Genomic DNA, 27707 nt, shown 5'->3' with positions numbered 1-27707 from the left:
GTAATCCACTTCAGAAATAAACTGTATCATAGTTATTAGGGATTATATTGGACTATGCCATCTAAATTTTATGCAGTTTGTAATTACTTCTGTCTCATCTGTGTATCTTCAAAAAGCTGACTTGTGCAAAATAATCAGACTCCTACCAAATTCCATTTTTACCCAGTTATTTTTATATAGATATTTATAGTTCCAGGAAGGATTCCATGTTATTATGTGATGAAAAAGTAATTCCCATATACAATTGAAGAATGTTATCCTATTAAAATCTTAGTCAATTATTCATATTATCTCAATTAGGGCGACCAGATCTGGGATGTAAAGATCCAGGTGATCACTAAGAGGATTTCTTTACTGCTATTCAATGATCATTCAAATTTTGATGTCCAAAATGCTTTAATTAATAAAGGGGAAAAACTTCAAAAGAGGTTGTGTCTCAAACTCTGTGGGGCAAAAACTCAAAAAGTTTACAAAAGAGGCCCTTCTGGACTCCAAGAAGATGAGTTCACTCTCTTGTCCACATTATCTAACTGCTACAACAGAAATTGTGTACATGTCCACTTAAACACCATGCTGAGCTTTTACAAAACCCAAAACCAGCAGAAACATCTATGACCACAGAATCAACAGATAAACAACTTTTCTATGCTACTGCTTTCTGGTTTTACAAAAACATAGCTATGGTAATTCTCAAGTCACCTGGCCAGTAACTCCCACTTTTTGGGGTGGTAGGAATTGCAATAGACTAAGGAATACCAGATTGGGTAAAACTAGTTTGGATACACCTAGCAGTTTGTCACATTTGTAAGGGCCAGAGATTTAACTATTTTCTAGGAAGTAAAAATATTTTTTTTCAGGGAGCAGAGAGGAAGTGGCAACAGCGTTACCTTCTTTTTCAATCCCCTTGCAAGGAAGACCAAATTACTGTCACATATAAATGGCAAAATACTCACGCTGCATGGAGCAAATTAAGCTGTGAGTGAATGTCAAAAATGCAATTATTGAAAACTACTTAAAAGCCCCCTGGGAAATTGACGCCCTTCTTCTTCTCCTTCTTCAACCCAACCCAGTGCATCCTCCTTTCTGATAACTTTTAATAACGGGAAATCTATCGCCCCCTCCCCCCACTCTAATCCTCTTTTCCTAAAGCTAACCCCGCCCCTCACAAATCCTTTCAGTAAAGACCTTCTGAGCGCTTTCCTCGCCTTAGCAAAACCTAACAATAAATTCTGCAACAAGCTTCAGAGGACTCAGCAATACCGAAGAAAAGTACTGTGGCAACTTAAATGCGAGCGTTTTCGACGATATCACTGCCTCGGAGATAACAAGCCACGGTCAGTCGAGATATTGCGGTCCTAACTTCGGTGTATCTCCAACAACCTAAACGAAGGCGAAGGCCGCAACAGGTGAAGGAGCCAGGGCGCTTCTGCTTGGGGGTGGGGGGGTGGGCGGGGGCGGGGTAGCAGCTGCAGCGTCTCCCAGGCCCCTTGTTGAAAGGTCTCCTAGCAACCGCTCGGCCAATTGGGGTGCCGCGTGGGGAAAGAGAAGGCGGGGTTTGCGCTCAATGCCGCGAGCCGCGCGAGCGGGAGGGGCCAGGTCGGTTGGCGGAGTCGAGGGGTTGCGGGGGCGGGGGCGGGGAAAAAGCAGCAGCGGCGGAAGCGGAGCGAGCAGCTGCCATTAGGAACCCGAAGCTCGCCTGGCTTGTCCGGACGGAGCCCGGTCGCCCCGCCCCTTCTGTGCAGCAGGTGGGAAGTGCCAAGAGGCATGTCCACTAAAGGACGGGCAGCTGCCGCCCAACCCCAAGAGAGAAGGCGGTGGAATGTCCCACCCTCCCGGTTCTCCTGGAGCAGGTCTGGGCTTGAGCTCTGCACACCGCGGTGGTGGTTGGGGGGGGGAGAGAACCGGGCGCGCGTTTGCGTCAGGATAGTGGAGGGGGGGGGGGCACCGTTGCCTGCCGAGAGGAAAGCATGATTGTGGGGATGGTGCAGGCTGGGAAAACGGGTAGTCGTATTGCAGAGAGAGAGAGAGAGAGAGAGAGAGGGCATTCGCGTTGGGGTGGAGAGAGAGGGAAGTGGGGGAACTCACGTGCGCACCGCAGCCTGCTCCCCGCATCTGAATAAATTGTTAAATAAACCCTGCAGGGCTGTTGTCCTCTCTCCGTTTAAGGCAGCTTTTTCTCCCCCACACGCTTATTTCCGGGCGTAAAAAAAAAGAAAAAAAAAGAAAAGCAAAACGTGCACGTGAGAAGGGGAGCATGGACGAAAACACGTCAGGCAAGGTGGGCATTTGGAGGCAGGCAGTGGAGAACCCCTGGCTAGGTCGGAGCGTGCGCGCGCATTCTGCCTTGTGACCCTGCAGGTCCGGGGAGGGAGTGTGGGAGAGATTCTGATAAGCCGCCCTGCTGGTGATGCGTGTTCTGTGGATGATAAAACTTTAATCGCTTGAAGTCGCCTGGGACGATGACCGACGTCGCTTTTTTTTATTTTTTTTAAATAAAGAATCTGGTTTCTCCAGTTGGCCCGGTCTCCAAATGCTCCCCTCTCCGGATCGATTCTCTCTGCTTGAGGCACAGAATAGAATGAATGAATTGGAGGAAAGTACCTTGAAGGTCTTCTAGTCCAGCCCTCTCCTGCTCAAGCAGGAGAATCTGTCCTATATAGCATTTCAGACAGGTGACTGTCTAGTCTCTTAAAAACTTCCAGTGATGGAGTACTCGCCCAAGATTTCTGGAGGCAAGCTGTTCCGCTGGTTAATTGTCCTCATTGTTAGGAAGTGTCTCCTTAATTCCAGGTTGCTTTTCTCTTTGATTAGTTTCCAACCATTGTTTCTTGTCCTGCCCTCCAGAGCGTTGGAGAATAATTTGGCCCTCTCTTATTTGTGGCATCGTCTCAAATACTGGAATACTGCTATCATGTCACCACAGAGAACAGACTGTTTGGAATTTACCCCATTCAAATTGATATTTTTTTTTGTATTTATATTATATCAGTTTTCCCCAATCAGGCGCCTCCTGGATATGCTTGGTTGAGATCAGCAGTTTAATTTGCCTAAAGGCTGTGATTTGGGAAGGCTGAGTAAACTATTTTTCATGACTAATGAGGACATTCAGTGAAGCTACACGTGTGTATTGGGTTTGTTAGGGAGTAGAGCTTTTTTCTCTCCCCAAAATGTACTGTTCAGGTAGGTTCCTTGTAATCATTACAAAAAGGAATGGCATCAGACCTCTATAATTTTTGCCTGTTCCATCCCAACATAATGTATATTACAAAGTTATCTGCATCTATTTGAACATAACCTGCTACAACAATGGCAAATTTCTTAAAACCAGCTGTTGTTTTTCTTGCACAATGTTGCACCTTAATGGAAGGAGCCTATTCTTTTTAACTCGGGATAAATTGTTTCCAATGTTAGAAAAATAAATGAAAATGATTCTGCAGGTATTTTAGAATATTTTTAACCTTTGAGTCCTTTTAGGATGCTTCATACTAATTAATTCCAGAGTACACAAGTTAGGAAAAGTTAATTTCCTCAAAGCTGGGGAAAAAAGTGTTTTGCAGGTCTGCTTAATTTATACCTAAACAAATGTGAAATATATCCTATTTAGTATATTTAGAAAGCAAATGTAAAATATTAGAATTCTTAAATATTGGATGTAAAAGTTGTATATGCTTGAATAGTTCTGGAGTCTCTTAAATTCCCATTCACAAAATTGATTTTATTTCATCTGGTTTAGAACATTCTGTACAGTGGATTGCTTGCTTACTGAAGGATTTACACTTCTATAAATTTATAAAGAATTTTTCTTGCAATGGTTGATAGTTGATTTTTTTTGTTACGCAGCGCCTTTTGAGGGACATAAAATACACATTCTTACACTAAAGTCAAATATGAAGATTAGACATGACTACAAAAGAATTCAGTATCAATATTCTAGATGATATTTTGATTTGAATACCTTGTTACATCATTGATAAAATACTTGGTTTAGTTTAGTTTAGTTTACTTTATTGTCATTGCACCTCGTACAACGAAATCAAACACCATCTTCAGTGCATATCATGACCATGAAAATAAACACAAACACACATCCTTCACCCTGCACACATTGAACCGAAAACTCCTGACACCAATACTGCACTATACAGCTACTGCCCTGGGATAGAAGCTGTTTTTCAGCCTATTTGTCCTTCTTTTTATTATTCTGTACCATCTGCCAGATGGTAATAGTTCAAAAAAGGGGTTATTTATTATTTTTATTATTTATTTATTTGATTTGTCAATCGCTTACAAGATAATAAGTATAAGGATAAACATAGTTATGAATACATGAAATGAATACATATAAGAAAAATAAAAGAAACAATAGGACAGGGACGGTAGGCACGTTGTTTCGCTTATGCACGCCCCCTACAGACCTCTTAGGAAAGGGGTGAGGTCAATAGTAAAAAGTCTAAGGTTAAAGTTTTTGGGGTTTGGGGAAGAAACCACACAGTCAGGTAGAGCAGGGGTCCCCAACCGCCGGTCCGCGGACCGGTACCGGGCCGCGGAACAAGCCTTACCGGGCCGCTGGTTGCTGGGCGCCGCCATCTTTTTGGTAAAAAAGCAATTTTTAATCAAAAAGATGGCGGTGCCAGCGCTTCGATGAGCTTTTCGGGTAGAAAGCCATTTCTACCGAAAAAGCTCACTGGAAGCGCTAGCGCCGCCATTTTTGATGAAAAAATCGCTTCGGTGACATCACCGGAAGTGATTTTCGTAAAAAAATGGCGGCGCCCAGCTGGCGCCGGAACCGGGCGCGGCGCCCAGCTGACGCCGGAACCGGGCCGCGGCGTCGAAAAGGTTGGGGATCCCTGAGGTAGAGTATTCCAGACATTGACCACTCTGTTGCTGAAGTCGTATTTCCTGCAATCAAGTTTGGTGCGGTTAACCTTGAGTTTGTATCTATTGTGTGCTTTTGTATTGTTATGGTTGAAAATGAACTATTCATTGACCGGTAGGACATTGCAATGTATGGTTTTACATACTAAGATCAGACCGAAGACGGCGTAGTTCTAGGTTTTCTAGGTCTAGAATTTCAAGTCTGGTGGCATAAGGTATTCTGCAATGAGTAGAGGAGTGGAGAACTCTTCTTGTGAAATATTTCTGGACTTTCTCAACTGTGTTAATATCAGATAGGTGATGTGGGTTCCAGACTGATGAGCTGTATTCGAGTATTGGTCTAGCAAATGTTTTGTATGCCCTAGTTAGTAGTGTGATATTACCAGAGAAAAAGTTACGTAGGATTAGGTTAACAACTCTTAATGCCTTTTTGGCTATGTAGTTACAGTGGGCTCTAGCACTTAGATCATTAGAGATGAATATTCTAAGGTCCTTGACGGAGTTTGGATCATCAACAAGGTCTTGACTATTCAGCTTGTATTTTATTTTCTGATTTTTTTTGCCAATATGTAAGACAGAGCATTTATTTGTTGAGATTTGAAGTTGCCATTTGTTTGACCATTCTGATACATAGTCGAGGTCTTTTTGAAGGGTAGCAGTATTGTCTGTGGTGTTGAATAGCTTTACATCATCAGTGAAGAGCACGCAGTTGCTCTTAATATGATCACAGAGGTCATTTATGTAGAGTATGAAGAGAGTTGGTCCTAGAACACTGCCTTGGGGGACACCACTGTTGACAGGTACAAAATTTGATAAGACGCTCCCAATTTTGACCATCAGACAACAAATAGTGTTCCCCAAGGCAGTGTTCTAGGACCAACTCTCTTCATACTCTACATAAATGACCTCTGTGATCATATTAAGAGCAACTGCGGGTTCTTCACTGATGATGTAAAGCTATTCAACACCACAGACAATACTGCTACCCTTCAAAAAGACCTCAACTATTTATCACAATGGTCAAATGTTTTGAACTTTCTTAAGGCAGCGGGAGCTATAAAGCTCTTCCAAAGAGGGGAGAGGGCAACCAATGATCTTTTGGGCAATGACATTAACCCTCTGGAGTGCTTTCCTATCTGCCACTGTGTAATTGGCAAAGCATATAGAGGTGCAATAAGTAAAATACTTTCTATGGTGCAGCGGTAGAAGGTCACCAGCAGTTTTTCATTCAGTTGTTGTTTTCTGAGAAGTCTCAGGTAGTATAATCTTTGCTGGGCCCTTTTGACCAGTACTGCAATGTGAGCACCCCAGAAACACCCAGAAACTTAAAACTGTCCACTTGCTCCACTCGGTCTCCATTGATAAGCAAAGGCTGGATGTCTGATCTGTTCTTTCTATAGTCCACTATAAGCTCCTTGGTGTGTTGAGGACCAAGTTATTGTCTCCACACCACGAAAGCAACCGGTCCACCTCATCTCAATAGGCAGAGTCATCACCCCCGGAGATGACTCCCACCACTGTTGTATCATCTGCAAATTTAGCAATAGTATTACTAGCATGAGTGGGAATGCTGTCATGTACATAATGAGTATGGAGTAAGGGACTCAACATGCAACCCTGTGGTATACTTTTGGAAAGCAGTATGACTAATTGTGAAAAGACAACTGAGTGTCTATAAATCTGGGACAAGCATCTCTTTTGGCGTATATTGAGTTATATTGAATACCACTAAATAGTTGTAGAGGTGGGTGTTTTCTAACTTAGAATTAATTTTGCATTATCTAAGAATATATTTCTGTTCAGACTGTACTGACAAAGAATGGAGAACTGATTTAATAAAGCTAGACCAAGCACTACCTCTTACATTGATCATATTAAGAATATTATGATAAGAAATTTATCATATTAAAAATATTAAGGATGAGATAAAATGAAACAAATCTTGGCATCTAAGAATTGAAACAATAGTTAGTGATATTAGTTCTTTTGAACCTGATCTTGATGAGTATTTAACTAGATGAAGAAACGAGTTCTGAAGTTTGTGCCCGATGTTCTTGCCACATGGAATTGTTGCTGCATGGAATTGTAAACCACGTGAAATTGACTTGACAGCTGCAGAATGAATCCAGGCACCAGAAATTATTATGTGACAACATTATTTAATCTGATTTAGACTTGGTGGTTAAGTTTTTCTTTCCATCTTTGAAAATCAAGGATTTTTAAGGAAAATATATTGTTTGTTAATTTGTTAGAAAAACAATCCACAGAAATATTTCTAGCATCATTTCTACCTTGTAATGTGTAGTGAGCATAAAAAGGGAGGTAAAATATCAAAGAATCTGGTGGCACTTCCAAGATTATTTTTATGACATTTAATATATTTATGCATGCATGTTTCTTATGTACAGTTCACTGCAATAGTTGAACAAAATGAAATTACTGTTGTACTTTCAACTTAAAAAGGTCTGGTACTGCTTACAGAAGCTGTCTTGTAAAAAACTGCCAGGAAGGCAATAAATCCAATTCAGGGCTAGATATCCTGTGATAAATAGGCCCATGCTATGGTGGAGGTCTCTGGATTTTTTTTTCCTAGACCAGGGAATATTGGTACATCATTACATCAGCCTCCATAATCCTTGGCCCACACGTAAATGAAGAAAAGGTTCCCTGGCAGCTCAGCAAAAATGTTATCCACTTAATTCAACCTTGTTACAATTTTTAAAATTCACATTGATGATAAGTTCACTATTTGCCTTATCACGTCTGAGCAAAATGTCCTTTTTTATTGATGTATTTGTAAACATTGGAGAGTATGAGTCCAAATTCTTTGTCAGATGGATAACCATATAAATATCAAATCTGAAAATGGAAAGTGTGCTTTAACCAAGCAGGATGTCTTCTAGGTCTGCTTATGCTCAGGTTTGGTTTAAATAGTTTCATTAATTTTTTTTTTTTTTGCTGTTTTAGGCAATGCTGACATGGGAGATACAACCCACAGTGATCATAATGGTCCTCTGCTGATTAATGAGGCTTCCTAGATGTGTTAGTTGCTATGGGAGATTGGAGCAGTGTAACAGTGGCAGAGCTGTCTTCAGGTAAACCAAGCGATAAATGGAAATTTCAGAATATTTATTTGTTTTGTACTGTTGGCAATTCACATGTAGTGAATTGAATAGTGATGCAGTAGAATACCCACAGTAAAAAACTATAAAGACAGAAGCACCACCACTGCCTATGAAGACTCCCTCTCCTTATCTCAGGAAAGGTGTGGTATTTTTGTCATAAGCAGATTATCTCAGGACATCTGAATCAGATAAGGTGAAATAAAGAATAAGACTGGGGTGGGCAGTATTGTGTATTCAGTTGCTGAAGAAAATGTGGGGATCAAACAATTCTGGGAGAAACCATTGAGTTACTTGAAGTTGGTGACTGATTTATGTTAATGCCAACATGTACTCCAAAATGAGGGGATGTGATGGCTCAGTGGTTAAGATGCTGAGTATGTCAGCTGGAAAGTCGACAGCCTGGGTTTGAGACCCGAGTGCCTCATGAAAGGGTGAGCTCCAGATACTCGCCCCAACTCCCACCAACCTAGCAGTTTGAAAACATGTGAATCCAAATAGATAAATAGGTACTGCTTCAGTGGGTAGATTACCATGTTCTGTATTTTCATGTTGGCAGCATGATGACGGAAACATCTCTCATCAATGCAAGTTCCCTCACCTGAAAATTAGGGATGAGCACTGGTCCCTTGAGTTGGTCACAATTGGACAGGGGAAGCCTTTAAATCTTAAACTCCAAAATATCTTTTTGGAATTGAATCCAAAGCACTGCATAGGGCCTGGGTTTAATGCAAAAGACTTAATAGCATTCACATATTTTAGCCATTCCTAAGCTAGTATCTGGTCACCTGTGCATAAAATATGTAACATTTCAAATGTGAATGCAGACTGATATGGTGGTTTATAATTCACTTTGCTGTAATAAAACCAGGCTTGGCAGGCCCATTACAAATTTTCATATATTTTCATTTAATAGCCAGTGGTAAATTTAATATTTTCCATTTGTTATGCTAAAGTATTACAGTATGGAAAAGTATATATCTGGAAAGAAAAGCACATTGACATACGAATTGGAATGCTAACATAATTATTTAATCAGATGCAGATTTCTCTATCGAAGAGGAATTGCCAGAGATATTGTAGAATAATTTTGATAATAGCTTTCTTAATAAAGATTGGTATGTTAATAAGATAGCCCTTTCCTCATCTTTCTGTAATTTGAACAATCATGACAGTGAACAACTATTTGAAAGCTTAAGCTTGGCTCTCAAACTTGGCTTGAAGGTATTTTGAATAACCATTTTTTACTTTAAAGGTTATTCAAAATACTTTCAAGCCAAGTTTGAGAGCCAATTCTAACTCTCAAACTGTTGGTCTCTAAGTCATGATTGTTCTTTATAGGTGTATGACTTTTTCCTTCCTCAGATAATATTACTTGGTGTACCTCATCCAGAAATATGTCTCCCTCAAGTTTAAGTGTGCCTCAAGTGCAAAACTCAGCACTGCCTCCATCTAAAAGCATGCACAGCTTTTTCAGTGTCCTCTGCACAGAAGAGAATATTGAACAGGGCCTCTCCTATCTTAATAAGGTAAAACATTTTATTACCCCAGAAGCTCTCCTGAGGAATACCCACCCTTGCAGCCTCAGTTCTAGAAATTAGTGATATGGCTCAGATTTCACCACCGTCTGAGATTGATTTTAAAATACTGTATTTATTGTGGTAGGAATTGACCACGCTTGGCTTCCCATCACTTTATGCTGATTCCAGAGGCAAAGAAATAAGCATAGTTTCTGTATTAAACGGTATGAATGAGCTACTGCTGATGCAGCGTAAAACTCTACGTGCTCAGGAAGAAACAGAAACCCAGCATCTGAAACTGGGCAGCGATATGGACCATCTGCAAAACTGCTACGTTAAATTAAAGGTGACATTCTGTATTACGATACCCCTTTTTAATATGTTAACACGATCTAATCTTATTTTCTAAAGGTATTAACACATCAAATTTGTGAAGAAATATTTGAACATAAATCCTATATCATCTTCAATCCTTTTTCATATGTGCAATTCAGTCTTTTGCACACAGAAATTAGACCAGGGTATTCGTTGTCTTTGAAAATGTTCAACACTTAAAAACTGGAGCTCAGCTGTATGTTTTAAATCAGATTATTTTAGAAAGATTCTGTTAACTCTTTGCAGTGTCAGAGAAATGTTATTACAGGTAGTCTTCGACTTACAGCCATTTATTTACTAATGATTTGAATTGCCATGGCACTGATAAAAGGGATATGTGATCAATCCCCACATTTAACATTGTCACATTTTCACCATAGTCACATGATCAGAATGTGAGTGCTTAGTATTTATAATGGTTGCAGCATCCTAGGGTCATGTGATTGTCATCTGTGATCTTCCCAGCCAGCATCTAACAAAGTCCACGGTGGAAGCTGGATTCACTTAATGACAATATGATTCACTTAATATATTTCAATTTTCCTCAAATATCTTTTTTTTAATAGAAAAGTCTTTGTTTCCTGTTGGTTTAAAATCTTGAGATATTTCTCATATACAAATAGTAAATTTTAAACATTTAAATGATTTTGCTTTTGACTAGGAGCAGCTGGAATCCTCTAGAAGAGAAATTGTTGGACTTCAGGAAAGGGATAGGCAACTTCAGTGTAAGAACAGGAATCTTCACCAGTTACTGAAGAATGACAAAGATGAGGTTAGTTAACGTGTACGTCTGTGGCAAAATCATTGAACTTGATGGACTGGGTGGGTTTTGTAAATATTCCTCGTCATTCATTTTAGAACTATGTCACCTTATGGAATTATTGCAGTTCAGTTTGTACCAGTTGTTGTGATTACATTTTTACATTACATTATATTATTTTGTCCTGCAGACTCATCTGTATTATCTGATACTGAGGCTGTATAAATGATTAGCTACTCTCCACCATTCATGATATACACTGCTCAAAAAAATAAAGGGAACACTTAAACAACACAATGTAACTCCAAGTCAATCACACTTCTGTGAAATCAAACTGTCCACTTAGGTAGCAACACTGATTGACAATCAATTTCGCATGCTGTTGTGCAAATTGAATAGACAACAGGTGGAAAGCATAGGCAGTTAGCAAGACATCCCCAATAAAGGAGTGGTTCTGCAGGTGGTGACCACAGACCACTTCTCACTTCCTATGCTTTCTGGCTGATGGTTTGGTCACTTTTGAATGCTGGCAGTGCTTTCGCTCTAATGGTAGCATGAGACGGAATCTACAACCCACACAAGTGGCTCAGGTAGTACAGCTCATCCAGGATGGCACATCAATGCAAGCTGTGGCAAGAAGGTTTGCTGTGTCTGTCAGCGTAGTGTCCAGAGCATTGAGGCGCTACCAGGAGACAGGCCAGTACATCAGGAGATGAGGAGGCCGTAGGAGGGCAACAACCCAGCATCAGGACCGCTACCTCCACCTTTGTGCAAGGAGGGACAGGAGGAGCACTGCCAGAGCCCTGCAAAATGACCTCCAGCGGGCCACAAATGTGCATGTGGCTGCTCAAACGGTCAGAAACAGACTCCATGAGGTGGTATAGGGCCTGACATCCACAGGTGGGGGTTGTGCTTACAGCCCAACACCATGCAGGACGTTTGGCATTTGCCAGAGAACACCAAGATTGGCAAATTCACCACTGGTGCCCTGTGCTCTTCACAGATGAAAGCAGGTTCACACTGAGCACATGTGACAGACGTGACAGGGTCTGGAGACGCTGTGGAGAACGTTCTGCTACCTGCAACGTCCTCCAGCATGACCGGTTTGTCAGTGGGTCAGTAATGGTGTAGGGTGGCATTTTTTTAGGGGGATGCACAGCCCTCCATGTGCTCGCCAGAGGTAGCCTGACTGCCATTAGGTACAGAGATGAGATCCTCAGACCCCTTGTGAGACCATATGCTGGTGCGGTTGGCCCTGGGTTCCTCCTAATGCAAGACAATGCTAGACCTCGTGGCTGGAGTGTGGCAGCAGTAAATATCCATTGATGCTATGGACTGGCCCGCCCGTTCCCCAGACCTGGATCCACTTGAGCACATCTGGGACATCATGTCTCGCTCCATCCACCAACGCCACGTTGCACCACAGACTGCCCAGGAGTTGGGGAATGTCCAGGTGTGGGAGGAGATCCCTCAGGAGACCATCCGCCACCTCATCAGGAGCATGCCCAGGCGTTGTAGGGAGGTCATACAGGCATGTGGAGGCCACACACACTACTGAGCCTCATTTTGACTTGTTTTAAGGATATTACATCAAAGTTGGATCAGCCTGTAGTGTTTTTTTCCACTTTAATTTTGAGTGTAACTCCAAATCCAGACCTCCATGGGTTGCTAAATTTGATTTCCATTGATAATTTTTGTGTGATTTTGTTGTCAGCACATTCAACTATGTAATGAACAAAGTATTTAATAAGAATATTTCATTCATTCAGATCTAGGATGTCTTATTTTTGTGTTCCCTTTATTTTTTTGAGCAGTGTATTTAGTGATCTTTGCTTAACAAACCATTGCTTAATTCCATATGTAAGTCCAGTCTCTATGCTAGCATTAATCATTTGTATGTTTCCAAACAAATACAAGAAATGATGTGCAAAATTTTCAGAAGAGTTGTGTAACATCATATCTGAGTGGAAACAAAATATTTCTCTTAAATGGAGAAGCATCTATGTCCTTTGCCACTCTTAGATGTTTTAGCAACTGTCTTTGACTTTAGAAAGCAAGGCGAGTTCAACAATTGAGGTGAAGTGCTTTATTCCCTGCACAAAGTTCTGCAAAGCATCTTTTTGCGGGATTTTACAGCAGTCTATAAGAAACCGTCATTTCAATTTGGGCAAGAAGATGAGGGAAAAAATCCTCTAATCTGTGAAACGTTGTGACTGATGCCTATCTGGAAATGCAGAGAGATATCTGCAAACATACAAATAATAATAATTCCAGTATTGTTTGTCTGGTCCTCAGACTTACCTAGGCAAAAGATAGGTTCCACATCTGGACTTCCTTTAGCAAAATCTGCACCTGTTTAATTTTATAGAACTGTTATTTAGAAGCTCAATTATTAACAAGATGGAAATATTGTGACTGTGTCTTTATTTTGGGAAAAGAGTAAGACTAACAGATCAAAGAATCAAGAACAGAAAAATCCTATAGTTATCCTTCTAAGAGTATGAGAATGGAGGCATTCCAGATAATTATAAATGACTTTCTGACTGAAGCAGCCTACAGAAATTACTGAAATTATCCTGTCTTGATGACACACTTAAAAAAATATTAATATTTCTTCGTGGATATTCATTTATGGCTAGACCTCTGATAAAAATGTGAATTGATTGGGATTACTAAAACATGCACATTTCTTTAAATGTATGCATTTTAGATCCAGAAGCTACAGAATATTGTGGCAAGTCGAGCATCCCAGTACAATCATGATATGAAGAGGAAAGAACGAGAATATAACAAACTAAAAGAGCGGTTTCATCAACTCCTGATGAGTAAAAAAGATAAAAAAATAGGTATAACCATTTATTATGGTAAAAATGATGATATGGATGTTTGCTTCTGCTTTACATTTTAATGTAACATGGAGTGATCTATTAGAAGTGCAACACTATCCCCTGAAAGGGCCACTGGAGTGCAGGTTCTCCTTGCCCTCTTGGTATGGTCGTCGGTCCACAATGGTCTGTTTCTCAGGCACCTCTACTGGCCTAGATCAGGGGTCTCCAACCTTGACAACTTTAGGACTTACGGACTTCAACTCCCAGAGTTCTGGGAGTTGAAGTCCATAAGTCTTTAAGTTGCCAAGGTTGGAGACCCCTGGCCTAGATCATGTAGTGTTGTAGTGGTCAGTCTCCTCTCAGCAGGCTGGTCACATGATGGGGTGATAGTCTTTTCCCAGCCAGCGGGTCACATAATGAGATGGTATTCATGTGGCTGGTTGGTCTCTCTCTCTCTCTCTCTCTCCCCCCCCCCTCTCTCTCTCTTCCCTATCCCTATCCCTCTCTCCCTATCCTTACCTTCCAGCCTTTTTTCCCCTCCCATTCTCCCTCTGTTTCCCCCTCTTCCTGTCAAAAAGCCACCTCATCCTATTCCCTTCTCCCCTCCCTTCCCCAGTACAGAAGCATGCAAAGAGTAGCTAAAATACACTGATGGATAAAAGATGGGAAACTTCTTTTGAGAATGTGTAGCAAGGAAGTTACTTAGCATTAAGGACAAATAGGTATCCAGAACAAAATGCATGATAAATTCCAACCTAGAGTAGATCGTATAGTATTGGTCATCTTAGATGCTGTGGATAAGCTTGATTCCAAGCCTAATCCATCTGAAACAAAATGGGATCTGGCTTTTTACTTATTTAGCCATCTATTACACATAACATCACTGTGTAGAAGTATTTTTTCCAAATGAAAGTACATAAGTTTAGTTTAAAGTAAAAAAAGTTTGATCCTATGAAACAGAGGAAGGTTCTGAGAAAGTGAGAAATTAAAGTATGAAGAGAGGAGATGTGATTTTGGTTTAATTTTGGGTTACAAATTTTGAAATATAGCGGTCAATCAGCTCAGCTCTTCCTCAAGTGACAAGTCAATTTTTATTAAAGATATTTAAGACATTGCTTTTTAAAATTCTTTTCCTTGTTATAGCTATCGATATTTTAAATTACGTCGGCAGAATTGATGGCAAGAGAGGTGCCTGGAGAACTGGGAAAACTGAAGCTAAGTGAGTTGGCCAGTAAAATATTCATTTTTGCTTGGTACTATATTTCATATTAAATTACTTTAACAGGATTTTTTTTTCAGAAATGAAGAAGAAATGTTCAAAACTCTCTTAAATGAGTATGAACAGCGCCAGAAACAGCTCCTAGTTGAAAATGCTGAACTGAAAAAATTACTTCAACAAATGAAGAAGGAGATAATTTCTTTGCTTCCATCACAGAAGCAGATGCCTAAAGAGAAGATTGAAGATAACACTGGGCCTGTAAGTATGTATATATGTTTAAAACAAAACTCTGTGTTGCTAAATCTTGTGAAACGATTACAGGTAGTCCTTGATTTACAACAGTTCATTTAGTGAGTGTTGGAAGTTACAATGAAAAAAGTGACTTATAACAATTATTCACATAACCATTGCAGCATCACCATGGTCATGTAATCAAAATTTGGATGCTTGGTAATTGGTTCATGTTTATGACAGTTGCTGCACTCCAGGCTCATTTGTGATCATCTTTTGGCACCTTCTGACAAGCGTAGTCAATGGGGAAGCCAGATTCATTTAGCAATTGGGTTACTAACTTAACCACTCCAGTGATTCGCTTAATAACTGTGGCAAGAAAGATCGTAAATGGAGCAAAAGTCACTTAACCATCTCACTTAGCAACAGAATTTTTGGGCTCTATTGTGGTCATAAATTGAAGACTACCTGTGCTTCGGTCATATGCGACTTTGGTTTGGTTTTAAAGGGATGAATTGAATTCGCTGGTTATATTTTGGGCACAGCTGAACCTTTTTGGAAGTTTATATACCACTTTTGGGGGGGAACAAAACTATTGAAGATAAAATTAAGAATAAAAATAAAATATTTAAAGTATAATATTTAAATATAATTAATCATTAAAATGTAAATATATACCCTAAGAATTATCAAATCAAATAAGCCTCCATTATGGTCAAAGACCAGCATAAGGTGGGATGGGCTACAAGGAATTTAAAGATATTAAAAATACCAAAATAAAATTACATAGAAAAATAAAAAATATAGAAAACAAACATCTAAAAAAAAATCTAAAAAGAGGGATAAAAACAATAAATGTTCTTTAGAGTGTATACTTTTTTCACTTAAGAACAGTAATAAATCACCTCATGTGATTTTAAGTTCCACAGTTGAGCAGTTCAAGTCCTCATATGTTGTACTTCATATTTTCTTTCTATATCCAATGCTCTATCTTTGATAGAGGATGTGAATGTGAGCCAGAGCATCTATGATTGATTAATATTGATTGCTGTTTCTATTTTGGACTGTTTCTTTCCCCTTGAAGGCTTTCCATATTTACTCTCTTTTGAGTTGGACAACTATAAAAATTATTTAATAAATACATGGAATTTTTTTCCTAAGCAAATATAAGAGAGGAATAGAAAAGTTTTTATATGGTTTCCATTTAGGAGACCATTAATCTTTTAAGAGGAAAGAATATAAGCCAGTTACACTTTTATAATTCTAGCCAGGTTCATAAAAATATTTTTAAACTATATTATTTTGTAACATTTTCACTTTTATATTCCATTACAGAGATGAAAGGATAGGCTTGTGTAGGGAGATGCTGAACTAATAATAATTGTGGTTCACAAATAACTTGCTCTGGGTGGACAAATTATTCTAATCAGGGGCACTTGGTTCTTGTTGCAAAGCTGTTCTGTTCTGCCTATCAGTACCTTCCATCATTATATTAATACATCCCTTAATTACCTTTTAGTCTCTTTCAATATACTCTGCAGGACAGGAATTCAGTGTTATCACCCTCTTTACTCAGTAGGTGGAGCTAGTACTTTTCTTTGACTAAAGAACAACCTTACAGAAACAATGATTTGTCTAGGTCTACTCTAGGACAATCAACTATAGCTAGTGAATTCATATACTGTATATTCAATAGTTAATACTTTACTAGTAGATTTTTAAAAGAGACATACCTTTTACAATTAAGCTGCCCAATATAGTTGAACTCAGTTTATGAATACTAAAACATTATATAAATAATGTATGAAGATATCATGGTTAGAAAACAGGTTAAAATCAACTCTTCTGGTGCTTAATTTGCAAGAATAAGGTGACTAGGATATGAAAAGGATTATTTTTAGGAAATACCGATTCTAATACATTGTCTAGAGGAATCAAATGATAAGTGATAGTTGTGCTACATGAGGAATACCCGCACATAGTCAAGAAATAGAGATTTTCCAAGATTGTAATTGATTTAATATATTACATAAATATACTAATATTTAATATTAAATATATAATAATAATTGTAATTTATGTTTTTTTGAAGTTAACAATAGTATTGTAAATAAAAATGTACACAGTAAATATCCATAACAAAATGCAAATGAAACTAGTAGAATTATCTTTTCAGAATTATATATATATCTTTTCAGATTCCCTCAGACTTGGAGGAAGAGTCTGGAGAAACAAATAAAGAAGACATGTGGGAACTTTCTTGTGAAACAGTGCGTGAACAGCTTGCTAATAGCATTCGAAAACAGTGGAGAATGCTGAGAAATCATGTCGAAAATTTGGATAACCAAGGTGACATCTATTTTCCCTGCAACATTTATATGATTTCTGGTTAGGCAGAAGGCTAATGTAGTTTGATCTGGGTCTTGTGAACACCAAAAATGTTTTTAGCCATAGAAACATAATGTGTTCATTAGCATAATAAAAAACATGGAAGAAAATTGTGTTTCAGATAGTAACAATATTGTTATAAAATATTAAAATAGAAAAATAATGAAACACACTATATTTCTTGTATTCTTAAGAATGTAGTGTCTTTTTTGTTTTAAACACTTTTATTTTGAGAAGTTGCTTCCTTTTATAATTACTTGTCATTTTGACAATCTTCCCATTATCTTCTTTCCAAAGAATTTATGTCAGTCAAACTGAATGTTGTAACAACCATGAATTAGGAAAAATTGCAGAGAAATGATATAACATTTAAGATTAGTTTAATTTTGATTTAGAGTATTAAACATAAGTGTAGCGTATGTTTTTTTCTACATTATCTGATCTCCATGAATGATTACTGTTTGGTTTTGCTTAAGATTTCAAAGAAATTATACTTTTTATAACTGGAAGTCCTTAATGAGCCCATTTATATTAGTGTATATGTTTTCTTTGTTCTCTAGGCAATCATGTCTGATTCTACTCATTTGACAAAGCCTTACCAATTATTTTATTATTGGTATATTATTTTTTTATTTTTACATAATTATTTTCGAACAGCCCTGTTAATCTAAAGGATCTAAATAAAAGTCATGAAATCCCAGAGATTATAAACAATTAAAAAGCAATTTAATGGCTTGTCAGTTGAGAGGATTAAATAGATTTAATGAAAATACATTTTATGTAGAATTCTACTATATAGTGTTTTTTTAAATCAATTTCAGTAAGAAATATAAATTAATAAAATCCAGTTGTCTAGATATGCAGGTGGTCCTCAGGTTACAACCATTTGTTCAGTACCTTACAAACTAAGCCAGTGCTGAAGAAGTGGTTGTTACAACCAGTCCTTGGAATTCCAACTGTCACAACACCCACTTGGTCACATGATCACATCCTGAGTGCTCAGTGCCCAGTTCAAAATTATGTCTCAATAAGCTGCAGTCATATGTTTGCAATTTCCAGTATTCCCTGCCAGCTTCCCATGAGCAAAGTCATGGCAAAGCTGGCAAGAAATTTGAAGTTGAGGTCACTTGAAGTCCTTGCTTAACAGTCCATGAGGTCCTCATTTAATGACAACAACTGGGACTCCCAGAACTGCCTACACTAAACAGTGCAGTCATGTGACATTGCACTGTACAACCATGTTTCTTACCAATGGCAAATCCATTTCCAGTTGCTGACTACAAACAATGGCACGACAAAGCCTGCAAGCAAGAACTTGTGGGTAGCCCTTGACTTGCGACCACAATTGAGGCCAAAATTTCTGTTGCTGAGCAAGACAGTTGTTCACTGACTTTTGCCTCATTTTATGATCTTTCTTGCCCCAGTTAAGTGAATCACTGCAGAGTTTAAGTCAGTAACATGGATGTTAAGTGAGTGGCTTTTCCATTGACTTAGCAAAAAGTTGCAAAAGGTGATTATGTGATTCTGGGACACTGCAGCTGTCATAAATACAAGCCAGTTGCCAAGCGTCTGAATTTTTATCATGAGACCATGGGGATTGCAATTGTTGAAATTGGTCACAAGTTATTTTTTTCAGTGCTGTTATAACTTCAGTTACTAATTAATGATTGTAAATTGAGGACTGTCTGTGCTACATATCAAAGAAGAGATATGTCAGAGCTGATAAATATGCAATATACTTTGTAAATAACTGATTAATTGAATATTTACAATGCAGTGTAACTAAATACACCAAAAATAATCAAGCACTTTTTCAAACATGTAGTATCGCATGTATATTCTGGTTCTCTGAGTGACAAAGATACAGTCTCACGACATGAGCATGAACTGGAAGTGGAAGGACTGCAACTGGAAATTCAGCAGTGCAAAGAGATGATAAAAACTCAACAGCAGCTTTTACAGGTAAGCATTCAAATATGTACCAGTTTCAAAAAAAGAGATGTAACGTAAAGAAGAATAAAAGAAGTGCATCAGACCATCCTGGTTGTTGCCTGTTGTATAAATAGAAGAAAACCATATATTAAGAACTGGCATACCAGTTCTTCAGAACTTATTTAATGTTCTAAATATTTAATTGGTTTTGACATATTGATAAAAAAGGAAAATTGCATGAATCATTCACTCTGCCTTCTTGGAATTGCTGGAAACTATGTTAACATAGTTCCAAGCATTGCCTGGAAGTATGCTAGTGTTAACATTTTCCCACATACGCTGTAAGGAGAACAATGAGCAGCGTGGTGGCTTAGTGGTGAAGACGCTTGCCTCCAGAAGGTTGAGAGTTCAATCCTAGATAGCTGCAGATGTTTCTTTTTCCTAGAGTGCAAAGAAAAAAAAAACTGCTGTGAACTCTGTGTGGCATCAGGAAGGGCATCCGGCCATTAAACGCTCAGCTCCATCCAGTCACCCTGACTCTTATCCCAAATTAAGGGTCGTAAAAAGGAAGCTGTAAAGAGAACAATTATTCATGTGGAGTTTGGCTTTGGTTTGGGTTTGTTTATTTAGTAATTTAGTTTTTGGATTCTCTCCATCCTATGCATTATTTTTACTTCTGGCTTAATGTGATACCATTTGCTTTATTCCAGTTAGGTTTTTAATGTTATTTGATTAACTTTTTCTGGCAACTAATGATAACTTGATTGTGGCCAGGGAGGTAGCTTTCAGATAACCTCGTTTGATTTCTGCGTACTTCGCATTCTATCTGCAGCAGCAGCTAACTGCTCCCTGTGATGATGACACCAATATGTTGCTACAGGATTGTTACTTGCTAGAAGAAAAAGAGAGACTCAAGGAAGAATGGAAGTTGTTCAGCGAACAAAAGAAGAACTTTGAAAAAGAGCGCAAAAGTTTTACTGAAGCAGCTATTAGATTAGGACTGGAGGTACTCTTTGTTTCATAAAACTGGAAATTAATAATTTCTTAGGCAACCAGATGACCAAGAATTATACCCATAAATGTAGTAGGCTTTCTTTTTTACTTTATCCATGTTTCACATGGGGATCGTTGAACAGTTCAAAAGGAGGGATATTTATAACAGCATGTGCACTTTTTTTAACTTAAAAGATAGATTGTCCCGCTATTACTGCATACAAGGCTGTTTGGAAAAATCCAAACAGATCCAAATCCAAACAGGGCCCCAGGACCAAGCTAGGTTTTCAGGCTGTTTTGGAAGGCCAAGAGGGTGGATCTCACCTTGAGGGGCACGATGTTTTAGAGGGCAGGAGTCAAGGCATGGAACTGGGGGTCTCTCCACAGAAACATATAGAGAAGGATTTCAGGCTCCGTGCATTTGGATTTTGGTTGCTGAGATCCAAATAGACAGGAAATGGCAGGGACCTCTTTTATCCTGCTCTCAAGAGGCAAGAGGGAATCCCCTCGGCAAGGGGCAGTAGCTTGCAACGTTCCTTCCCAGCTTCCCCATTGACTTGCTGGGAAGGGAAGATTGCAAATGGCAATCAAGTCATAAATGCAAAGCAGTTGCTAAGCACCCAGATCACAGTCATGTGAACCCTGGGGTGGGATTGGTAGTTGCGACATTTTGCAATAATCAGAAATAATTTATAGGCTGAAAAATGTTGTAGATTCAATCATTAAGCAACTGTTCTTTAAGCGAGGACTGCATACGTTTTATTAGCTACTTTGAGTGCTCATCAGAGTAGAAAATGAAGTATAAATCAAATAAGTGATACGTTACAAATACAAAAAAAAAAGTAATTGCAAAAGTAATTATTGCATTTTTTTTGAAGTTGACAGAGCATTAAATACATCAATTTTTTTGTAATTTTATATTTTCTTTTGATGCAGAGAAAGGCATTTGAGGAAGACCGTGGAGTTTGGCTGAAGCAACAGTTCTTAAATATGACTTCTGATCAAAATAAGGCTGACCGGATGAAAGCGCAGAATGCTTTCCTGGGAAGTAAGACTTTTATATATATTTTATCAAGTTTGGTTTTTCCTTGATATCTCAAATACTTGTTGGTATAAATCACTGGTGATACCCGAACAGGAGGTTGAAGCCACACATAGATGCATGCAAGCTTATCTTTCTCATGTGGCCAAATTTGCCCAGAATGGGATAGGGTCTCCTCCCTCAAGCAGGGGGTTGAACAAGAACACCTTCAAGATCCCTTCCAACTATGTTATTCTATATTCTGATGTTCTAACATAGTGGTTCCCAAAGTGGGCAAGGGGGCTGGCAGAGGGGCACTAAGAGGCAGCAGGGGGGCGTTCAAGGCGCTGGCCGGCCCTGCAGTTTCACACATTGAGGCACCGGCTCTGGAGTGGTGCTAGTCAATGGATGAAACTGCAGGGCCGGTCGGCGCCTTGAGCACCCCCCTGCTGCCTCTTAGCGCCCCTCTACTGGCCCCCGTAGGTATGCTAAGAGGCGGCAGGGGGGCATTCGAGGCACCGGCCCTGCAGGCTCACCCCATTGACTATTGTACCGCACCGGAACCAGCGCCTTGAATGCGGCAGCACGTTGGGAAAAGCCACCGCTTTCCCAAAGTGCTGCCACTGTCGCATTCTGTCTGTCTGTCCGTCCATCCATCCAAAAGGTTTGTCTGTTTGCCTTCCTGCCTACCTACCTGTCTGTCTTTCTGTCTACCTACCTACCTATCTACCAATATAGATCTCTCTGTCTGTCTACCTACCTACCTACCCATCCATCCAAAAGGTCTGTCTGCCTGCCTGCCTACCTACCTACCTACCTTCCTATTTACCAATATCTATTTACCAATATCTCTCTCTCTCTCTCTCTCTCTCTCTCTCTCTCTCTCTCTCTCTCTACCTACGTACCAACCAACCAACCAACCAACCAATATATCTGCCTGCCTGCCTGCCTGCCTGCCCGCCCGCCCGCCCGTCCGTCCATCCATCCATCCATCCATCCATCCATCCATCCATCCATCCATCCATGTTCGAAGCGCCGGCCGCACAGACACATTGGGAAAGTAGAGCAAAGCCAGTCTGGGAGGGAGGGAAGGAGGGAGGGAGGGAGAGAGAAAGAGAAAGAGAGACCTGATGCATCAGATTGAATGAGGCCTAGTTTAGACTGAGGCCCTTTTCAACATTGAAACATCTTTGCCAGCACATTGAAACCTCTTTGGCTTCCATTAAAGGTTTTATAGACGAAACATGGTCAAGACTATCAGGAAGCTCTCACATTTTGTTGAGGCTTTAAACAGGATCCATTGGACCAGATCTCCACCCTAAAAATTACTTTCCCCCAATGTATTACAGTGCCAATTCTGAAGAAGCCAAAACCAAAATGTACTGGTAAATTACAAGGAGAACACACACACACAGACGCTCCCTTCTAACCCTGCTGGAGCAGGTGATTGGACTAGAATATATATCTCATTATCTTTCTCCTCCCTCTCTCCCTCCTTCTTTATTTCTTTTTCTGTCTCTTCCTTCCATCCCCCCTTCTTTGTCTGTCCCTTTTTCTTTCCCTTTTCTCTTTCTTTTCTTCTCTCTCTCTCTCTCTTTCTTTTCTCTCTCTCTTTCCCTCTCTCAGGCTCACCCCTTTAGATCAGGGGTCTCCAAACTTTTGGACCTCAGGGACCACCAAACTCATAATTTTAAATCCTGGAGACCACTAATATGAATTTTGACTGACGGTGGCTTTCTGGCTTTGGTGGGAGAGAGAGAGAGAGAGAGAGATCTGATCCAACCTCTCTCTCTCCCTCTCACACACACACATAGGCACAGGGTTGGGATTTAGACCCCTGGTCTAAAGCTGTCAAAACTCCAAAAACAGGTCAAGTAGCTCTGGGGAGGCCAGTCATAAATTAGAACACTTGCTAAACAACAGGCCATTAAGTGAGGACCACTTGTATTTAGTTTGCCAGTCACCTGGCCACGCCCACTCAGTCACATGACCAGCAAGCCACAACCACCCAGTCACGTGACCAAACCACAACCTTAAATTAGGCCATGCCCAAAGAAATTTGAATCCCACCCCTGGGGGGGGGGGGGCACCGAGGATGAGTTTGTAGCACCAAGGAGGCGGTGGACTGAAAAAGTTTGCAAACCACTGGTTTAAAGCATGAGGTAAATGCAACCCCATTATTTTCTCAGTCTCACCCAATGAATTTTCAAAGACTTGTAATTAAAAATAATAATTAGAAACAACAACAGAACATTTGTCTGCTTGGAAATCTCTTTCTAAAATCAGATTGAAGAAAAAGAAGTAGACTTAGCTGTGATGTATTGATTTCTGTTGTAAACTTCCCAACAATCACAATTCTCTGGAGACTATACAAATACATTAAAAACACTTTCTACACAATCAAGTGACATAAAAAACAACAAAGGGAAATAACATTTATAACAGCAGCAATAATGATACTAATCACAACAAATAGGGCACAAACCTTATAGTAAAGCACGGAAGAATTAATAATTGTAAAAACAGTTTTAAAATATCACAGAGAATTAAATAAAATACAGATTTTTCCCTTGGTACTGGAAAAAAACCATAGAGTTGCCAGCCTCTTTAGGGAAGGCCTGAGCCTTTTCTGAGAAACAGTGTTTGTCTTTCAGGTTCTGAATCAGATAATCCATTAACCAATGTCAGGTCGCACCAAAAAAAAAGTAATCATATGTCCAATGTACCCAAATTTTCAGATGTTTATTCAACAACTCAGCATATTCTTGGGAACAGGTATGTTTTTTTTCTTTCTTTCTTTCTTTTCCAACAACAGAAAACATTAAACAGGTAAAATCAAAGTGTTATGAATTGGGAGAAATTAGTTAGCTATTCCAAAAGATGGCAAAATAATTGTTTTTCAGTATGACTTATTGGAGTAATTGGTTTTAAGAAGGCAAGTGCTAGGCTATTCAATTCACAGTACTGTCTGCAGATTGGCGGCAAATATCTGCAACCATTTCTTCTTAAGACTTAAATAAAATTATTGGTTCTAAGGCTGGTTTTGGAATTCTCTGGCATATGCTCAACTTGTAATACATTAGGACAAGTATAACATCAACTATGGGTGTCTTCTTGCACAGAGAGTTTTTTATTTTTGCAGCAGTGAAGATATAGAACTGGAACCTATTGTATGTTGTATATTGTTGACAAACTATTTGGTTTAGGGTGGATGGGTGTTTTCATAAAGGGAACCAGCTTTTATTCATCTCATAATTGTGTTTGTATACAAACCGTATTGAGAACCAGTAGCAAGTGCAGCAAACCCTGATGAAAAAATGATGCCCTTAGGTACTTAGGTCCTGACATCTGAGAAAAGTAGAGGAAGCATTTGTATGATGTTATGATTCTATATTTTATCATTCCTTCCTCTTCTGCAAATGCCTATGTTAAGAATAGTGCATTAATTTTCTTATTTTTTGTTTTCTCCCAGTTTGAGTACTTTTCTGGATAAAATACCTGAAGACCAAAAGACCAACCAGATTAAAAGGGAGCCATTAATGCTGCAGATTAAGGAAGCCAGCCCTGTGGCAGAAGACAGTGGGAACAACAACATACATGGGCCACTATCAGATTTATGCACAGACCACATCATTAATTCATCTTAGCTTTTTGAACACTCTTGCTCTTTTTGTTCAGCTGTTTCACCCATAAATTTTTTGAGTTTCACAAAACAGACTATTTATGAGTGGAATTGATGGTGATAGCTGTTATGCTGTATGTGTGGCTTTTTAAGAACCCCTCTCTGCCTCCCAAAAAACTTTCCTGTATTCCTGTCCCATTTAGAAAGAGAGTCTCTTTGCCCTTTGCTCAATATAAATAGCAAATCTTTATTCAGATTTATGTATATTCTTATTACAGATGATAATGGTTCTTTAATTGAAGGAATGTGTGATTTTTTTAAAAGAAAAAAAAATGAAATGCTTCAGCATTTGTATGTTTTCTTGCAAGCAAAAGTAGCACTTTTAGCAGTCAATTAGTTTATGATGAACTGGTCGCTTGTATATTTCAAGTGTAACTGGCATTGAAACTTTTTTCTCTTAACTTGAATGTATTGTATATTATAGAGTAACATGGCAGGTTCTATATTTATTGTATAATTTTGGATTACCTCTTTTCATATATTTTAAACAAAAAGCAGGGCCTTAGCTTTCAAACAGATAAGATATAAAGCATTATGTGATAATGCCATTTAATGTATGAAGCACTACATTCCCCAAACCATAGTATTTTACATGCCAAAACATGCTTATGAAAGAGGTTTTTTTTTAAATGATTATTTCAGGAACACAAAACTTAAAAATGAAGTACTACAAAATATGGACAAATGTACATGGAGTGCTTTTATAGGAGTTCTTATATGATAGATTCTGTACAGTGAATCAGAGATAAGCATTATGTCTCTACTTTGTCAAAGTGTTCTAACTGGCCTTTGGAATTCAACAATCAGACAATATGTCATGTTCCTGATGTAAGAATTGTTGACGTGTCTCCGCTTGAAGAACCAATCTATATTTACTAGAGTGGAGATACGCCAAATGATTCAGAAGATGATTGCAATATTTTTCCACAGCACAGTCTGAATGTAGATGATACATGCTTCAACTAAGCAAATCAGCAGACTTGAATCCCTCTGAAAATATCTCAGTTTTTAAAACGAAATAAATGTTACAATGTGTATTTCAAATTGTATAGCCTTTTTATCTTCCAGTTCACAGATAAGAGCAGATCCAGTACCCATTTAGAAGTGCAGAGTAAAAAGTTGACAGCAGTTTTTACAGTACTTACGAGTTGGGAAAAAGTGTTGCAAAGTGGGTGAATGATCAAATGGTATTTCAATTTAAGCCAATTGAAGCGCTTTGGAGCAAAATCTGAAACTTCATAGATAGTCTGAAAGAGTCTATACTGACTGCATCTAAGTGGGAAGAAGATACTGTATAATGTAACTTGGTAATGATGTGAACTCAGCCATGAAAAAAGTGACTTCGAATAGGGATTCTGATCCAGAAGTATACACAATTGGTGCACAAAAGTGATTTGTGCAAAAACTATCCAAATTGCAGGTGCCATCTGGTTCTCAAGGAGCAGAGATATCATATTGTGCACCAGCTATAAGTGGAACTGGTCCTGAAAAACCCTAAAAACTTTCCATAAAAATGGAAAGTCCCCAGGCCAAGGGATCCTAACTGCCATACCCACTCTAAGTTGAAGCTTATTCTTCCCTAGCCAGACAGATACCCTCTCCAGCCTTCAGACACTGGGAAATAACTGATTGGCTGAATAAAGAGAAGGATGTGAACATCATCTTTACACAGATCATATTTAACTCCATGCTAACCACCCTGCAGCTTCATGCAGATGTTAAATAGGAGAGGAAAGAGTATAAAACTCTGACAGACCTCACAGATAAAAAGGTCTAGAACTATGGTAGATTTCTCTCCTATGCAAATACTCAAAGGAACTGGTCCAAAGGAACTTGAAAGAAAACCACCACCACAATGAGTCCTCTCATTCCCAGCACTCGGTGGCCATTGAGCAATCAAAAAGATCCTGGCAAAGATTGCAATCAATCAAATAAAAAAATCTTGGTCTTGTACACCTGACTGAAAAAGTGCCTGTGTTTAAAGGCCCTCTAAAGCCTGCAAACCAACTGTCTTCTCTAAAAAGGAAAGGTTGGAGATGGGATGACATTTTTTGAACATTATTGGATACAGGGATGATTTCTTAAAAGAGAAATGATACCACCATGCCTTTAAGAGATGGCAGAACCAACCCTCAAGGATGTATGGACTTATTACCTGGGTTCAAGCACACATCATCAGGAAGGCTTCATGGGTTCTTGTTTCAACCACCAATAACCATACCAATCAACCCCAATGAATGCAAAGCACTGGCATCTTGGATGACTGTGTTTTGGTATATCCCTTCAATGGTGGGGTAATGTAAACTTTTTACAAAAGGAGAGTTAACACAAGAAAATTTATAAATACTCTTAACTACTTCTGAAATTAATAATAAAACATCTACTTTTTATAGGCTCTTTATATCCTTAAATGTCCAATTTTAGTATATTTTCATGTGCTTTAATAATCTGAAATTTTACTAGTCCCTCAATCTACCCATCCAACAAATCAAAAATATCAAAGAAGGAATTAAAATAAGTATTAAAAGGCAGGCCATTTATTTATTTATTTTCAATGCTTTATTGGTTTTTTTCATTTATACATGTTACCATTACTTATTAAACATTACTGTGACCTTATATATACATTTAAGTGTCCTATCCAATACATTCTATCCACACTACTTCAATACCATCATATCTATTATATACATTATTTACATTTTCTATTCTTACATCTATTGTCAATCCAGATATACCATGATTATTGCATAGTATTCCA

The 27707-nt window shown here is 38.8% G+C and overlaps 1 protein-coding gene and 1 long non-coding RNA gene across 6 annotated transcripts in view; one reads left to right on the top strand and one right to left on the bottom strand.

The window, feature by feature from the left end:
* Window positions 1-2190, bottom strand: part of LOC148131247 (uncharacterized) — a 42962-nt gene extending 40772 nt beyond the window's left edge. Inside the window, exon 1 of the long non-coding RNA XR_015748623.1 lies at window positions 2086-2190. This is a non-coding gene — a long non-coding RNA (uncharacterized LOC148131247). The remainder of the gene's footprint in view (window positions 1-2085) is intronic.
* SSX2IP (SSX family member 2 interacting protein) lies at window positions 1164-25990 on the top strand. 5 transcript variants are annotated; one of them, XM_087960553.1, is made up of 14 exons: window positions 1164-1406; window positions 7843-7970; window positions 9363-9526; window positions 9663-9863; window positions 10554-10664; window positions 13363-13498; window positions 14624-14699; window positions 14780-14957; window positions 17129-17279; window positions 19144-19280; window positions 20083-20256; window positions 21180-21291; window positions 23919-24039; window positions 24737-25990. In XM_087960553.1, exons 2-14 carry the CDS (start codon window positions 7928-7930, stop codon window positions 24909-24911), a joined length of 1779 nt encoding a protein of 592 aa, XP_087816679.1. In that variant the 5' UTR covers window positions 1164-1406; window positions 7843-7927; the 3' UTR covers window positions 24912-25990. The 5 variants fall into 5 exon arrangements, with proteins under 5 accessions (XP_087816679.1, XP_087816678.1, XP_087816682.1 ...); XM_087960552.1 differs by lacking the exon at window positions 1164-1406 and adding an exon at window positions 1545-1850; XM_087960554.1 differs by lacking the exon at window positions 1164-1406 and adding an exon at window positions 1558-1745.
* Window positions 25991-27707: the final 1717 nt, after the last annotated feature.

This window comes from Notechis scutatus, chromosome 3 (assembly GCF_049901735.1).
Source record: "Notechis scutatus isolate UNSWTSFEM ecotype Mainland chromosome 3, rNotScu1.2, whole genome shotgun sequence".
Lineage (NCBI taxonomy): Eukaryota > Metazoa > Chordata > Lepidosauria > Squamata > Elapidae > Notechis > Notechis scutatus.
The sequence above is the reverse complement of the archived record's forward strand: the minus strand, read 5'-3'. Positions and strand labels throughout refer to the sequence as shown.

Excerpts from the sequence above, each read along its gene's own strand:
- SSX2IP (XM_087960553.1), top strand. The coding sequence starts at position 7,928 with ATGGGAGATTGGAGCAGTGTAACAGTGGCAGAGCTGTCTTCAG. Across the intron at positions 7,971-9,362 it reads AGTGGCAGAGCTGTCTTCAG|ATAATATTACTTGGTGTACC; the intron begins GTAAACCAAGCG and ends TTCCTTCCTCAG. Across the intron at positions 21,292-23,918 it reads GCAGAATGCTTTCCTGGGAA|GTTCTGAATCAGATAATCCA; the intron begins GTAAGACTTTTA and ends TTTGTCTTTCAG.